The sequence below is a fragment of the Festucalex cinctus genome, chromosome 5, assembly GCF_051991245.1.
Source record: "Festucalex cinctus isolate MCC-2025b chromosome 5, RoL_Fcin_1.0, whole genome shotgun sequence".
In the NCBI taxonomy this organism is placed as follows: Eukaryota; Metazoa; Chordata; class Actinopteri; order Syngnathiformes; family Syngnathidae; genus Festucalex; species Festucalex cinctus.
In genome coordinates, this window is record NC_135415.1 from 29,364,734 (window position 1) to 29,380,821 (window position 16,088).

The 16,088-nt window shown below is 39.5% G+C and overlaps 1 protein-coding gene across 3 annotated transcripts; it reads right to left on the reverse strand.

The window, feature by feature from the left end:
• Positions 1-461: 461 nt before the first annotated feature.
• On the reverse strand, positions 462-15,498 carry golga3 (golgin A3). 3 transcript variants are annotated; one of them, XM_077521217.1, is made up of 24 exons: positions 15,432-15,498; positions 14,301-14,535; positions 13,376-13,642; positions 13,006-13,118; positions 12,040-12,755; positions 11,817-11,925; positions 11,371-11,677; positions 10,054-10,256; positions 9,836-9,973; positions 9,160-9,321; positions 8,640-9,008; positions 7,712-7,789; positions 6,884-7,147; positions 6,680-6,774; positions 5,992-6,208; positions 4,788-4,931; positions 4,470-4,667; positions 4,216-4,332; positions 3,942-4,081; positions 3,503-3,635; positions 3,235-3,357; positions 2,970-3,122; positions 2,687-2,853; positions 462-1,303 (listed from the first exon to the last, which is right to left on the reverse strand). In XM_077521217.1, exons 2-24 carry the CDS (start codon positions 14,413-14,415, stop codon positions 1,111-1,113), a joined length of 4,521 nt encoding a protein of 1,506 aa, XP_077377343.1. In that variant the 5' UTR covers positions 14,416-14,535; positions 15,432-15,498; the 3' UTR covers positions 462-1,110. The 3 variants fall into 3 exon arrangements, with proteins under 3 accessions (XP_077377343.1, XP_077377341.1, XP_077377342.1); XM_077521215.1 differs by having other exon boundaries at positions 6,680-6,795; XM_077521216.1 differs by having other exon boundaries at positions 6,680-6,795; positions 14,301-14,493; positions 15,432-15,473.
• Positions 15,499-16,088: the final 590 nt, after the last annotated feature.

Genomic DNA, 16,088 nt, shown 5'->3' on the forward strand with positions numbered 1-16,088 from the left:
TAGGAATAATATATTGTTTTGCATAACTTGCACTTTCTTTACACTATTAAACATTTGATTAATTTACAATCATACAAAAAGAATATATTAACGTCTGTAAAAAAAAAAAAAAAAAAAAAATGATACAAGGCTAATTTATGATACTGTAGTCACCTTTCATCAGCATGTACACAAATAAAAAGAACATGGAGACACACCTTTTGGTAGTAACTTTTTCTCAACGTGTTACTTACTTTCATTCAGTTACAATTTCAACAAAAGGGCATGGTTCGTCAGTTAAACGTGGCCCACATACTTGCAGATTTCACACTTAAAACTATATTACAGCTTGCACATACCCCCAGCAAAACAGTCTATTTAACCAGATTTCAGACAGTAAAGATTACTTAAGGCTCCCCCCTGCAAACTAACTACAGCAGTCATGCTTGACAAGACACCTACATACATAACCGAGACTCATGTTAACGTAGATTTTTAAGAACTTGTGGTCAGTTACAACAAAAAATGACCTACTGCATTTTAACAAAACAAAGGCAATGACAACAAGTTTAGTGTGTACGACCTCATGACAAGTTGCAACGATGTTCCACCACCAGCTTCTTACCTGTCAAGGAGTAACCCTGTTAGTTAAATCCTGAATGAATGACATCGGCCAAGTACAGGCACAAGAAATGGAAGAAAAGGTCTTGGCCAATGTGGCTTACATCTCTTTACATATTGTCAGTCAATCATCAAAGCCGTTGATTCCAAATTATAAGGAGACGCATACTTAAATTGTGAGAAGTGGATATCAAACATGTGCCTGACTGAACAAATGCTCTATTTAAACAAATAATATCAGTTTGTTTTGGTGTGGTTGTTAATGTGCAATTCTTAAACTCTAATAAATAAGCAACACAAGGGCATAAACATTACACAAAGGTCAAATAATAAAAATAAAAGAATAAAGCTGGGATATGTGTATTACTCTGCATAAGCACTCCTGTAATGATTGGAGAAAAATGTCAAATGTTGACAGCCATTGTTTAAAAAAGAAAAATGGAATAAATGACAAACAACACCTTTGTGGATAAAACTCCACTTTCATCATAGACTGACAAAAGTTTGCTTTCATGACTGCTGCTCTTCCGTTTCATTATTATTTTCCACCACTGCGTCGTTCGGCTGCCTTGATACATTAGTGATGTTGTTTTGAAGTCCAAGTTGAGCCAGTCCTTCCTCTGCGTTTGGCCATGAGCTCATTGACTCATGCACGGTTACTGTGTGCTCCTCCATCTGCTTTTGGAGGCTGTCCATCTCCTCCCTGACAAAAATTAAGGGGAAAAAAACATCACAGCATATGCAGACGAGCATTGGAAACAGTGTCTTATTTTACACATGCAGCTAAACTATACTAGAACAGTAGTTCTCAATTGGGGTACACAAAATAATTAGCAATAAATTAGTAATGTGCTATAAAAAAAAAAAAAAAGTATTGCAACAGCAAGGTCACCACCTTTGTTTTTGTTGTACAGTATACTGAAAACATTTGAGTTTCAGATCTAAAGTATGATACAAAAGGTCAGACTTTCCAGCTTTTAGTTATGGTATTTACATCAAGATATTTTAAACAACGCAGCACATTTTGTTTGAACGCATCCACTTTTCAAGTGAACAAAAAGTATTGGAACATGTGACTGATTTTTGAATTTGTAGTTGCTCAGTTGTTGCCTTTTAGACTTACCAAGTCAATCACTAGACCACAACTCAATAGAGCATGCCCACTGAAGACTCCCAGAAACAAACAAGAACTGGCTGCAGTAAAAGCCGGAAAAATTATTTCAGATGAAGAATGCAAAGGTCTGGTGAAATCCCAGGTTTCATGCAGTTATTGCAAATAATGGTTATGCCACCAAATATGAAATGTTTTTCACTAAGGTCATTTAGTAACGTCAGTTCCAATTCTTTTGTTCACTTGAATTGTGGGTGGGTTCAACTCAACTCAACTGAGTTGTTTCTTGTTACTTACTGCATGCAGCACCATGAAAAAACAAAAAAAAACAACAACAAAAAAAAAACGCTGGAATTCTGAACTCGTTTCATATTTTCATCTGAAACCAAAATGTCTTCAGTACACAACAAAACAAAGAATTGCCCTTCACGTGCACGAGCACAATATTTCTAAGCGCTCTCTTTCACATATAGTCAGTTGCACAAGTGAGGTATGGTGACCTTGGCAAAAACATTGCATCTTACAAGTACATCCCTCGGGTTAAAATTTTCAGCATGCAGATAAGCCACTTTTTGTAACACATGGTCACCACAATCGACTTCACGACATAACTTCCACGGAAATGCTGTTTCTGATTAACTTATAAGTCACTTAAAAAAAATAACGCTAGGTAGTTCATAAAATTGAGGTTGGCGGCACTTGACTGTTTTTTTTTGTAAACTAGCACATCTCTCCTAAGAGCCATGTTGTTAGTGCAAGCAGTACATGTCAGTTAGCCATGATGGATTTAATTTCACTTTCTGCAGTTCCTTTCTATTTAACACGGCACGAGCAATTAGGTTCTTTCGGAGGTGCACAATCATCGTTTGGATTAACTGGCGTGTGGATGAGGGGTTGTTGTAAAAATGTCTCCCCTGTCATGGGGTCCCTGGACGCAACAAAATTTGAGAATGAGAGTACAACAGAGCATCTTACTTGAGCTGCCGTAAACAATTGTGCAAGTTGTTGAGCGGCTCCTTGTTGACCGACGTTGACGGTTTCAGTAACTCATCAAGGAGTGATGCAGGCACCGGGCAGTCAGGGATCTTTACCGGCGTCACTGGGTTGGATGGGGTCCCTTCACTCTTTAACTCCATCCGTTGCTGTTTCAACAATATCCGAAAAATTGTAGGGCTTTATTTATCTTTTTTTTTTTTTGCATTTTAACGGTCGCCAATGTGAAATGATACAAAACAAAATGGGCGAAAGGCCGCATCACCTTCCTCAGACGGCTCTGCTTGAGTTGCTGGTTTTGGAGCAGAACGGTCTTCATGCTGGTCTTCAGCTCACCCACTTTCACTTGTAGCATAAATTTGTCCTTCCTTGTACCACTCAGCTCCTCCTGGACGGTCTCCAACTCTACCTTTATGTTCTGTGACAGACAAGCTTAAAAATAAATCCATGCACCCATTTGAGAAGGAGCAGGCGTCGATCATGATATTCATTACGGCTCTGCGCAGTTCTTCATTCATAAATACGCTTGCCTGCAAAGCGGTCTGCAGGTTGTCCATCTCCCTGTGCTGGCACTCCTCCATCATCTCCAACTGTTGCTTCTGAGACTCAATCTCCCTCTGCCTTTGTTCCACCTCCCACTTGAGGTCCTCAACCTGTGAGTTGTCAGCATCACAATTTGAATGAGACAATGCTCGAAAAAAAAAAAATATTAAGATACATAGCAACACTTTGTTTTTCATTCTAGCATCAAGTGCAATAACAATCGTCTCTCTCAATGTATGTAAATAAATTCCTTACCTCTTGGTTAGTGAGGGGCTTCTTGGACAGCTCTTCATCCAGTTGTTTCTGGAGGATCTGGAGTTGGGAATGGGCTTCAGCCAGCTCCGCTTGGAAACTGGAGATCTCCTGAGCATGCGTCTCATCCTGAGATCTGTGGGTATAGTCAAAGATAGATTGTAATAGCAAAAGGTTTAAAAAAAAAAAAAAAAAAAAAAAAAAAAAAAAAAAAAAAAAAAAAAAAACATGTTTAGGGGCTGTTTTTCATTTTAAGAATTTTTTTTGTGTTTTTCAATGGGCATCAATTCCACACGGATTTCTGCTAGTCATCCGGTCCATATATCCTCTACATACCAGCTATATTCTTGGCAAAAAAAATAAATAATAATAATAACAATAATAATCACTATTTACTGTATGTCATTTCCATAGACATCTGTAACAAACTTATTGTGCATACTGTAGCTTGTGGGCTTCATGTTGCAGAGATTTGACCAAATCTTCTTTGGCCTGCAGATCTTTCTTGATCTCTGACAGTTCCAACATGGCAGCCCTGTAGTGCCTCCTATTGTGAGCCGCTTCAGCCTTCACTGTTGCCATCTAGAAAGACAAATTCAATCATTACTAACAAAAAGTGCAAAGAAGACTGCTATTTGATTAACTACAAAAAGACCCAAGCCTCCAACCCTCTCAATAAGAGAAAACTGTCACCCGAGTGCACAGACGACTTGTACCTGTTCTTTCAGATCTTTAACTTTGGTTTTCTCTTTTTCCAAGGCAAGCTGTAGAGTTTGCACCACCTGCTTCATTTGCTGGTCTTCCTCCTCTTTGCGTTTGAGAACCGCTTGAACCTGAATAATAGGATGCATGAAAGAAGAATTTAACTTTTACAAAGATGATCCTTCACACTCGTTTCATTTCAAGAAACAATCTAGGTGACAAAATTATCAACAGTGCACATAAAAAAAAACTAGTTGCCATGCGTCACCTGTAAGTTGAGCTGTACAAGATCAGCCTCTCGCTTCGCCAAAGCACACTCCAAGATATTGGCATGTTCCCGCAGCGTGCTGTGGGACTGAGTCAGTCCAGCCAATTTTCCTTTTTCATGTTCCAGCTCAAGTGCTAGTTTTTTGTTAGCATCTTCTAGTTTTCGGATCCGCTTCTTGAAGCATCGTGACTCTTGAAGCTTTTGAAACAGTGACATAAAGCCATTAAGGAAGCCAAAGATGGAATAACACAGGTAAGTATAAAGTAATTTAAAAAAAAACAACAACTTTAATTCAAGTCGACATATTTGATGGCCCACCTCGTCTTCCAACTCCAGGACCTTCTCCTGGTACTCCTCTAACTCGGTGGAAGTAAGAGTAATGACTTCCTCAAGCTCCTTCTCTAACATTGCTTTGCTTTTGGTCACAACCTGCAGTGCAGTCTGAAGAGATTCAACCTTCTCCTGGGGAACAAATAATTTTTCTCACACTTGCCTTCAACAATAGCAATTACTGAAATCTTAGTAACTTAATACGTTGATGACTTGTCCACCCAATAAGCAATTTTAGCACATTTTTTGCACGCACATGAACCGTTCTTGAGAGTCTAGTTCAATGACTACTCACTTGAAGAGCCGAAGAAACGGTTAAACCAATGAAGAAGAAGTGAATGAACATTAAATGAAGGTTAATCGTGCATTTGCATCAACGATACTGCTTTGGGGTAGCGTCTTCCGCAAATTTACAGAATTTACAGTGGATGTAAACAACATTGCACACTACACTACACTACAAAGTACATGTACATTCCTTGAAAATTAATTTTAATACAAATTTTTTTAAAATATTTTTCCTCTTGATAGTGGTTTTATTTCATTTCATCAATTTAATTGTTTTTAATTTGATATTTAATCAATTTGTAGGATTTTAAATGAGTTAAAAAAAAATCAATAATTATCCATATTAACTGATTTGAAATTATGACACTGATACATTTTTCAGCCATATCATCAGCCTTAGCGGAACGACAAATCCAGAAAACGTGATCGTCTGTGTATGCTAAAATAAGTAAGACAACGGGTTAAGCTGAACTTGCTTAAAAAATAAAATAAAGTCTTTCTGGCTGGTGTATTTAGAAAAAAAAAATGTTGAATAAATGCTCAGTGAATAGTATGAGAGTGCGCTCTAGTAACAAATTCAGCACGCCTGCTCAATTAATCACACATAAGACTAAAAGTGCTCAATTTGGACATCTTAATTTAAGGGTGTACTCACTTTTGTTGGCAAGGGTTTAGCTATTAATGGCTTTTGAGTAAACAATAAAATTTACATTGTCACATACTGTTACAATGACTACGTTTCATTGTGTCAAAGTGTCATTTCTTTAGTGTTGTCTTATGAAAAGATAATTAAATATCTGCAGAAATGTGAGATTTTTTTGTGAGATACCGTTCTTATAGTATAGTACAGAAGTGTAGTAAAAATCAAACATTTAAGGTGTGTTAAGGCCTGGCAGGTTTATACCTGCAGAATGTGGTTGTTTCCTCCGTCGGACACCTGAGCTTTGAGCTTGAGCAGCTCAGCCTCAGTGGTCTCCTTGTCAGTCAGGGCCTCTTGCAGCCTCCTACTCAGGATGCTCACAGCGTTCTCGTATGCCTTGTGTTTGGCCTTCATCTCCTTCTGAGCGCTTGTCAAGTCTGTCCCCAGTCGCTTCATACGCACCTTTTGCTCCGAAATGGCTCTATTTCAAGCAAAGTTAAAAAAAAAAGAAAAAAAAAAGCATTAAATCAAGAAGAAATATGTAATTACCATAACTTAAATGTACCGGTATGGAACTTAACTCTTTGACCGCCAAAAACGTTTAATAACGATCAGTAAAATCACGACGTATATTGCCATGAACGTTAAACAACGTCAACAATTTAAAAAAAAAAAAATTCTCAGTGCAACGTCTAAGTGCAGCGCTGCCTGGTCAATGGGTTGTGGAATCTAAAACACTCTAAACTATGGCCAGCAGATGGAAGCATTGTATCTTTTTTCATCAATGATCAAAGTCTCATATCAAAGTTTTTCTTTGATAACGCCTGGCAGTAAAAGAGTTAACAGTTATCAGTATGTGTACGTGTAGAGAATAGAGATACATTTCATGGTCCAGATCAATTAGCCAGATATTATTCAAGTGCGACTGTGCTTTATGAAAAACACGACTCACTTTTTGGCTTCTGTTTCCATTTTCTCCACTTGTTTCCTAAGACTTTCATTCTCTTCTGTCACAGCCACAAGCTGACTCTGATCAAACTGCAAGGACTGTGAAGGAAAATAGCGAGGCTTTTAAAAAAAAAAAAAAAAAAAAAAAAAAAAGCAGCACGGACTTTACTGAATTAAACACAGGAGATGTTGCAGCACTTTGAATTACCTGGATCTGTGTTTCAAGTTGATCTCGTTCTCTCTGAATGTCTTGCAGATGACTTTCCATGTTATTCATCTGTTCTTGGACTCGGAATACTTCTTTCTGCAGCCGGGCCTGCTCCAAATCAGCTTTTTCCTTCTCCCCCTGAACGCTCACAAGCTCTTGTTTTAGGTCCTTCACCTCTGCCAGAAGACGCTTTTTAGTCGACTTGAGCTCACTGATCAACTGATCTTTGGAGATAGCATCCCGACGGTAGGCTTCCACCATTACCTGGAAAGGAAGACGTAATATTATTCATGAGTTTAGCAGCCATATTCCAGGGGATACACCAGTACAAGTATAGTAATTATCGTGGACAAAAGTCATCAGTCAGAGAACACAGCATGGATAAACTGAAGCGTTAAGACTTTCTGTCAATAAACCACTCCCTCTTTCTCTCATCTTTTCATAGCAAACTGAGCAACAGCCATCATTTTTCAATTCTGCGAGGCACTTTGTTCATTCGAGCTGTGACAGTCATCCAGCGCTACAATAAACACGTCCACCCACGAAAACGTCAGCATTGGCCAGAGTGGAGATTCTCACAATATATTGTAAACAAAAATTATGTACTGCTTTCTTCAACAGTTTCAATCAATCAACTTTACTGACATATTCCATACTTGCAGGGAAATAAAGTGATTCAATTTGGCCCATTATTTACAATTTTGCACGTTCTTGAGAAAGTAACTTTCTCTGCTTATAATGATACAATCCGTGAAGAGTTCTCTCCCACAGGTGATAAAATTACTTAGAATTAATTTATGTGGCATAATGATAATATAAATTTGTTACCTTTTGTTGTTGGAACTGTTCCTTCAATTTTTGAACTTGTTTTTTGAAGGAACCATTTTCTTGCTGCAGCTTTTCAATCTACAACAAAGCAAATGCTTATCACATAATATATTACTTCAAATACAAAAACGATTTAGATAGCCAAAACAACTCAGTACAGCATCGTTGAACACAAAAATAAATTTACCGCCTTCAAATATACTGCACAGATTTAGTGAGAAAAATACTCTTGATGAGTGCAAAGTTACAAATATTTTGTCACAGTACATCATCGGGCTAATTAATTCGGTTCTGTCAAGTCATTCTCTAAAGCAGTGGTTCTCAAACTTTTTTTTCAGTGATGTACCCCCTGAGGGATATGTTTTCAGCCAAGTACCCCATAACCAAAAAAAAAAAAAAAAAAAAAAAAAAAAAAAAAAAAAAAAAAAACTTTTTTGGTTTTGGGGGGTAAAAAAACAACGCTGTGCCATAGTTGTCTAATCTATTAAACTTTGGAACTTCATTTAGTTTCTCGAACTATTTGAAAATCAAAAGACTTAAAAACAAAATATTGTCACCATTAAGTGTTCTCCTTTGGGATCATAATAAAGATCTGTTCTCAAAAAGAAATCATTAACTTAATTTTACATAAAAATTTCAAATGATTGACAGGTGGTCCCAGATGGCATATGACGGTTTGGGTCGAACCATTCGAGTTTGAGGAGACTGGGTTTTTAGAAAAATGAAATTGAATAACCTACTGAATACAAAATTCATTTTATTAACTTGGATTTTCCTGAAATATTTACAGTACATAATGTAATAATAATTCAGGGAGTTTTGCATGGATGCTGTATTTTAAATGAATTTTAAAATCATGCCCCCTGGAGTACCTTCACGTACCCCCATTTGAGAACCACTGCTCTAAAGCACGTCATTTGTTTCGCACCTGACTGCTTTTGACCTGAACCTCTTGTTTGAGATGATCCAACACATCCGAGGCCACCAAAACGTCCTCCCCAAGCCGTTCAGCATTTTCGTCGAGTTGACTCTTGTCGGCTCGGGCCGTCTGCAACGCTACCTCCAGAACAATCTTCTCGTTCTGGAGGTACTGGATGTTGTCGTCTTTGCCGCTGCTCTCTGCTTGCAGCTCAGCCAGCTGAGCTTCCAGCTCTTGGTATCGAGCCTCGAGCTGGTTGATTGACTGTTCTTTGGTATGTAGGTTCTCCTGAGTGGTGGTCAGCTGGCGCATCAGCTCCAGATGTTCTTTCTGGAGAGCCTGCAGCTGCATATCCTTCTGAGAAAGGTTCAACTTCACCTAATGAAAACAAAACAACAAAACAAAAACAGACTAAAGCAAAACAGAGGCACAATGGTTGGCACGGTTGCGTAACAGCTAGAAGAAAAAAATAGGGGTAGATAAGCAAATCGCATTAGATGCAGAACGACAAAAGAAAGCTTATCACTACCTGTTCGAGCTCCATTTCCAAGTTACTGGCTGTGTTGGCCAGTTTTATTAAGCGCTCCCGTTCTTGCTCAGACTCTTCTAGTTTGTGTTGCAGGTCATCCTCCACCATAGTCTTGGCATCCTGGATCTGCTTATAAGCAGCTTCTTGAGTCATCATGTCTGCCTACAAGGCAGAGAGCAGAAGGTCCATAATGATGTACAGCATCAAAAGCGAGACCTGAAAATGTCGACCTGATGTCAAATAGAGCACACCATTCATTTTAGATTGGTCAATCATTTGTAAAAATGTGGGGACTGACTAACAATATAGATTTGTGGGGGGGGGGGGGGGGGGGGGGAATTACAAAATTAAATGTGAACTTCGACCTGACACTGATGATTACTGCATTATGTTTTTTTTTTTGAGTAGTTGTACTTTTTTTTTTTTTTTTTTTTTTCATAGTGTAGCTAATCCTGCGACTTAATCTCAGGTGTTCAAATTTACACCCCAAAATCCCTGTTCCCTAATCGTAATAAATCAAAGACACATTTATGGTGTAAAAAAGTCAACATGGGTGCGCATACTTTATAATCCACTCTACAAATTTTTTCTTATCAACACATCTGTCCAGGTTTACTACGTTCTGTTTGAACAGACATTCATCTAAAAATGAAAACGGGAAGGATTAACAAGGCACCTCAATGCTCTGCAGCTGAACAGCAATACGCTCTTTTTCTTTGATAGAGCGGTGTTGGGTCTCAGTCAGTTGGTGGGACAGGGTCACATTCTCTAGCTTCAGATGTTCAAGAACACCAGTCTGGGTCATTTTTCCAGCCTAGAGAAGAAGAATTGTTTCCATTGATCAGACCTGTCGTTTGATGTACATCTTGAAGTATAAATAAAAACATGTTTTACCTGCATGTTAGCCATTTCACTTTGCAGTCTCACTCGGGCCTCCTGAGCCAGGCCTAACTGTTGCTGGTACCACTGCCTGACCTGCTGGAGTGAGTCGATCTCTGCCTGGGAGGTTTTCAGTCGACTCTGCAGGGTGCTGCGCTCCAACTGGACCTGTTGTAGCTGGTTCTGAAGACCACTCATCTGCTGTCGCATTTCCTGAACTGCAAAAATGAATACACGTTATTGTTAGATACACAGGATATAAATATGTATCATAAAGCATTTGACGTTTCAAAATTGGAGCAATTTACAATAAATAATACAAAACAATTAGAGCTGCGAGTAGCTAAATGAGCGACTTTGGGGTACTGGCACATTGGAATTAGATTATTATTATTTTTTTTTAAACAGCACATTAATCCATATGGATTTTATGTTTGTTTTTTTTGCCAGGCCTGATGTATTCAAAATTTGAGTTTTCACACATTTTGACTACCAAAAAAAAAATAAAAAATCGGCATAGTTTTTCTTAGCAAACAGTGCGTAGCAACAGCATCTGGTGAAATAAAAAGTTTAGCTTTTACTTTTCATCATGAACATCTGGAGGTGAAACACCGAAACACCCACAGATTAAGGTCAATCGGATAAAAGGAGTTCCTTAAAACGTTACCTCCATAATAAGGCAAAAAATGTGGCACATTTTTATTTTTTTTTTATTTTTTTTTAAAGTAAATCCAAAATGGCTGACTTCCTGGTGGGTTTTATATATGGCTTCAGGAGAGTTTTTTTGTCGGTCTAGGTCTGTTTCGTGTGCCTCTAACTTTTAGTAGAACTAAGTGAAACGTACAAGTGGGGCTGGCCTGCTCTGTTGAAAATTCGTATTTCAGAATCTCAACATTTTTGAGGTCTTGAGACGGAACAGGCCAAGTTTGATGTCAATCGGATGAATCGTCAAGAGGGCAAAATTTTTTCACATTGACGCCTGTCAATGTGCAAAAGTGGGCCAAAATTGAACAATCAAATATTCATTGCTTACTTCCTTATAGCCAAAATTGACTTTTTTGTACATCTGAGGGCGGTACACGTGCCTGTCAATTTTCGTAGCCCTCAGTCAAACGTGCTGGAATTGTTTTTTTTGTTATCAATTACGGCAACTTTAAAATCACAAATTTTTCACCAGGTCCGACGAGTGTGCAAGCTTGGTGAGTTTTTTTTGTACATGTTTAGGTACCCAAAAACGTAAATCATTTCGGGAAAAAAAAAAATATAATTTCTACAAATACAATAGGTTGCTGCTTGGGCCCTAACAATGAAGATGTCTGACTGAAGTCTTACCTGTATTGTCCCTTGATGTGAGAGTCTTTTGCATTTCCTCCACCTTCCCCATCAGCCGATTGTATTGGTCTTCAGCCACATTCAGGTCATTGGATAGCGATGCCAGACTGGCATTTTTGCTCTCCAAATTGCCCTGGAGCTCCACCATTGCCTTCTCTAGTTGGCTACAACTCTGCCGCAAAGTGCTGACTTCTGTTGTGAGGACACTCTGCTTTTCCTGGCTAAACTGAACCTCTGCCTTCTGAGCCTGCATCTGAGCATTTACAGTGGCAAGCTGAGCCTGGAGCTCTGTCTTCTCCTTGAGAGCCTGGCGAGTAGGACAAGATTCTAAGAATTTGAACTGGATTTCCAACATTAACGTCTGTCTCTATATGTGCATATTTGAGATGACTATTTTGCCACAATGTTGTGGCTGATCAGTGTATATGTGAATGCTTCACACAAACCTGGTTGGCCTCAGACGACAAAGATTCCAGTTGGCCTTCTAGTCTCATTTTTTCTTTCAGCACCTGAAGCATTTCATCATGGCCCATTACCGAACTCTCCAAAGAGACACTGAACAATGCAAACATGTGTTACAATAATTTGACAGATCAAAAGGCAAAACCGCATGTTGTAATTACCATTACAAAAATTAAATACTTCATCAATGCCTGACATCAAAAATACCTGCTGGAGAAGCTGTCTCTGCGGCTGCGTGTTTCTACGGAGCCTTCTTGCTCCAACTCTAGAAGGTGCTGCTCATCACTGGCCGCTTGCAAGACTTCATGCAGAGAGGGAAATTGACCCATGGCCTCTGGAGCAATCACCCGTCCCTCGACCGTGTAGGTCCCCGGCTGCCGCTCCATGGCAGCAGAGAGCATGCTGTTGGTTCCCCTGGTAGACACGCTGCTGTAGGACGAGCTGTCACTGTCGTTGCCGTCATTTCCAGCTCTTGCCCCCGTTTCACCGCCATCAACATCAGGGACACTTTCCCCGACCTGGAGCAACACACCGGATCGCCCGTCTCCCTCACAGGTGCCCGATTGTGACATCACGCTGACCTCGGATACAGTGGATACTGTGCTGATTGTGGACTGGATGGAGCCCATGGTGTTGTCTGCATTCTTTATTGCATCTCCTGCCTCGCCGCCACCATCGTTCTCTGGAGATTTGTAGTCAGCCAAGGAGTGGATCTTGCTTGTGCGGGAAGATCTGGATTTCTTCTCCCTGGTGGGGGGAATTCCTAAGCTCCCCAGTTTGGGACCACGTGGTACACTGGTCCTCAGGAAGGAATACTCCTTGGTCATGGCGACTGTATTGGCCCTGGGAAGAGCCTCAGGATGCAGCATTAACTCTGGATCCAGGGTACTGAATGGTCTGGTTTTCGGTGCGCTGCGGTGAGACTAAAACAAAGAAATTTGGTGCTTACTAGCAATATGGATACTTTCAAGTTGCTGAGCCTGCTGCACACAGCCAATCAGCTGAACGTTTGAAGAGCAATAGCTCAGAAATTGCCTCAGTTAAACTTTAAATCCATGTAATGATCTGGCTTATGTGTATGCAGCGTGTTCTCTCGAAAAACAGCTGAAAGATGACTAAAACTGCTAGTGACGATTGTGACAATATAATTAAAAGTGAAATCTTTTCACCCACCCTCTCCTTATGTCTTTGCACTCTGTACTGTTTCAGTTGCTCTTCCAGGCGCCTGCGAGCCTCCAGACGAATCTTCTCCTCGTTTTCCATCTCCAACGAAGGCTGCTGATTGGCTAAAGAGCAAAGGCAACATTTACAGCTGTCTGAAATATTCTGAATATTGTGAAATTTAATGCAACCATTAAAAAATAATACTGGAAAATATGCCATCAAAACCTTATAATCAACCCTATAAAAGTTGGGGAAAAAAAGTAGTAATTTTCTTGACTCCATCTACCCAGAGAACAAACACATTAGAAGTAACGAATGCAAGTTTAGTGAATAACCTTACAAACAGAAGCGGCATTCACACAACAAAATGTATGCTTACACAAATCGGTCTCCTGCATAGGCATACTGAGTCTGAGCGACTGCAATGCATCACCCGTGTGACCCGTAGTAGCAACAGCCTGCTCGGGTTCAAGCATCATGGACGGATTAGCAGTCACACCTGGGGGAACCTCTTGAGTTTGGGAGTCGACTGGGGAGCTGTTGCTCTGCGGAAAGGCTGTTGGAGACGGGGACCCATTAACATGGGAGCTCCCAGCAGCGGCAGCAATGTCCTCTGACATTTCGTCTCCATTCGAGCTGATGGGACCTGAAATGAACGAGTCCCAAGGAATGTGACAGTGAGTCATAGTGCGCATTGTGGACTAGAATGCAAAGTGAATGCGATTCTGTTGGCAAACTGGCTGAGCAACTATGACAACGCTCGCCTCCTGGTTAGAAAGTCTTAAAGCTCTGCTGCACTGCTAATTTTATTCACATCTTGTGCCGCAAACATGCTGCTGAAGCATCGTGTGTATTTGGATACCAGTTTTAGATGACGACAACAGGTTATTGTAATCCAAGCCAAACAAGGAGGGGGGTGGGGGGGGTTGGCTGTGTAGTGTGGGGCCATGGGCTGAATTCTCCCTTTGTGACTCAAGGTGTAAATCCTAATGATTGCCTTTCTCTATGTGCCGCGCAACTGACTGTCGACCAATCCATGGTCAAATCTGCCTTTCAATGGATGGATAAGACTCTGGACAGACTTCAACGTTAAAAGAAACTTGACTGGTTGGTAGTTCCAAATGTCCATAAGATGGCTATTCCACTTTCAAAGTATGCATGTTTTTTTTTGTCACCTATCAGCATTGTGCTCAAGCAATAGCAGGAATTTTGGTTCGGTTGTGACTGTGAGCTTGTGGTGTAATTTGAAGATACAAAACAAAGCAAACGAATCATATTCCACCTCAAAAAGTATCAGCACTCACCATTGTGAATCCCCGGGTTTGTGCTTGGATTGCCATCAAGCTCTTGCTGCTTCGAGTGCTGCTCACTTTCAACCTCTTGGAAATTCAAAGTGCTGCGATCTTGATTGATCTCCATTTGAACAGTGTATTAATTTTTAAGGTCCATTGCTTTTTGACAATCCCTCTGGGTCCTCATCGGGAAGCAACACAATACCTGAAAACAGGTGTTTTTCAAGCTCCAGGAAGTACCACAGTACTGAAAAGATAAATTACTGAGTGAAACAAATGTATTGATAACACCTTGGGGAAGGCTCAATGTTACATACCAAGCATTGCACAATTTTTAATAATAATAATAATAATAATAATAATAATAATAATAATAATGATAATAATAATAATAACAATATTTAATCTAAAATGTCAAAGAGTTAAGGCCTAATAAGGATTTATAGTTAAGCAGACTGCGTTGTGTTAACTTTTCATTTACTAATTGGCAATTGTATTATCTTTTTACTTTTACTAAAAAACAAACAAACAAACAAACGCTTTAAGTTAAATTCATTGTGTAACGGATTAAAGCAATGACACAACATTATTCTTGGTAAATTGTGACCGATCGACCAACAAGCGACTCAGCCGTCAGGAACGTATGCATCAATAACATTTCAGTAGTACATCAACACACCACAAGATGGTTGCATTATCGATGTAAAACAAAATCCAATATTTCCGAACTGCACTAATTGGCAAACATTGGTTTGTTTCACGCAGTAAAGCTGAAGCTATCAACAGAAAACAACAACAAAGTCACATGCTAGCGCACTGCTTGTAATCTACGGAAAATGCAATTAACAAAGACGCAGTGCGTAATTGGTCGCCATAAATAACTGGTGGCGCTTGTCAAAAAAGCTAGCTCTATACAGTATACAGTATGTTTGCGACGGGGGACCTGTCAAGCAGCTAACATCGAAGTTGCTAACTCGGTCGCTAAAAAAAAAAAAAAGTCATAGTCCGTGTTTAGATTACATTTTAAAATCGTCACATAAATGTGACAACCAAAGCGTTTCGTCTAGCATGATTTAAACATCTATGAACTAACTATAAAATGACAAATACAATAAATACATTAAAATCATAATGAACGCTCACCAAACAGGCTTCGCCTTTTACTACGTGGCTGTTTGCGTTCCGCTCCTTAATGGGTCCGACTGGAAACAGTGAATTAAAACGCAAGTATCGGAAACATAAGTGATTTATAACTCTATATAATGTACAGTATACGCAAAAAAAGACGAATAATTGCAAATAAATAAATCGGTATATCTAATATATTAATTAATATAATAACTAGATTATGGAAACGTGGTCTTTACAATATTGCTCTGCTGTCTCATATTTAGGCTGTCAAAAAGGCAAAAATCATACTCAAACGCATGCATGTGCAAAAAAGAAGAAAGAAGAAACGCAAAAAAAGTAGTAGCCTAAGAATAAACAAACAAACGAACAAACAAACAAATATGAATTTAAAATTAATACAGTGTTGGCTGTTGGTGCACATAAAATGTCAAAATATTATACATAGGCCGATATGTCAAAATGGAAACAAACCTAATTAGTGCGTTGATATGGATAGAAGTAAATTACACAAGAGGCTCACCCGCACCAGTGTACCGCATTTCTGACCTTTGAATGACTTTCCATCCATCCATCCATCCATCCATCCATCCATTTTCTTAACCGCTTTAGTCCTCACAAGGGTCCCCGAGGCGCTGGAGCCTATCCCATCTGGCTCCGGGCAATCGGTGG

What these genes read in the sequence shown, in the direction of transcription:
- golga3 (XM_077521215.1), bottom strand. Translation starts at nt 14,415, where the DNA reads ATGGAGATCAATCAAGATCGCAGCACTTTGAATTTCCAAGAGGTTGAA. An exon ending in TTCAGCTGCAGAGCATTGAG is followed by an intron (nt 9,322 to 9,835) that starts GTGCCTTGTTAA and finishes TCTGCCTTGTAG; the next exon opens with GCAGACATGATGACTCAAGA. An exon ending in AATTGTTTACGGCAGCTCAA is followed by an intron (nt 1,304 to 2,686) that starts GTAAGATGCTCT and finishes AATTTTTGTCAG; the next exon opens with GGAGGAGATGGACAGCCTCC.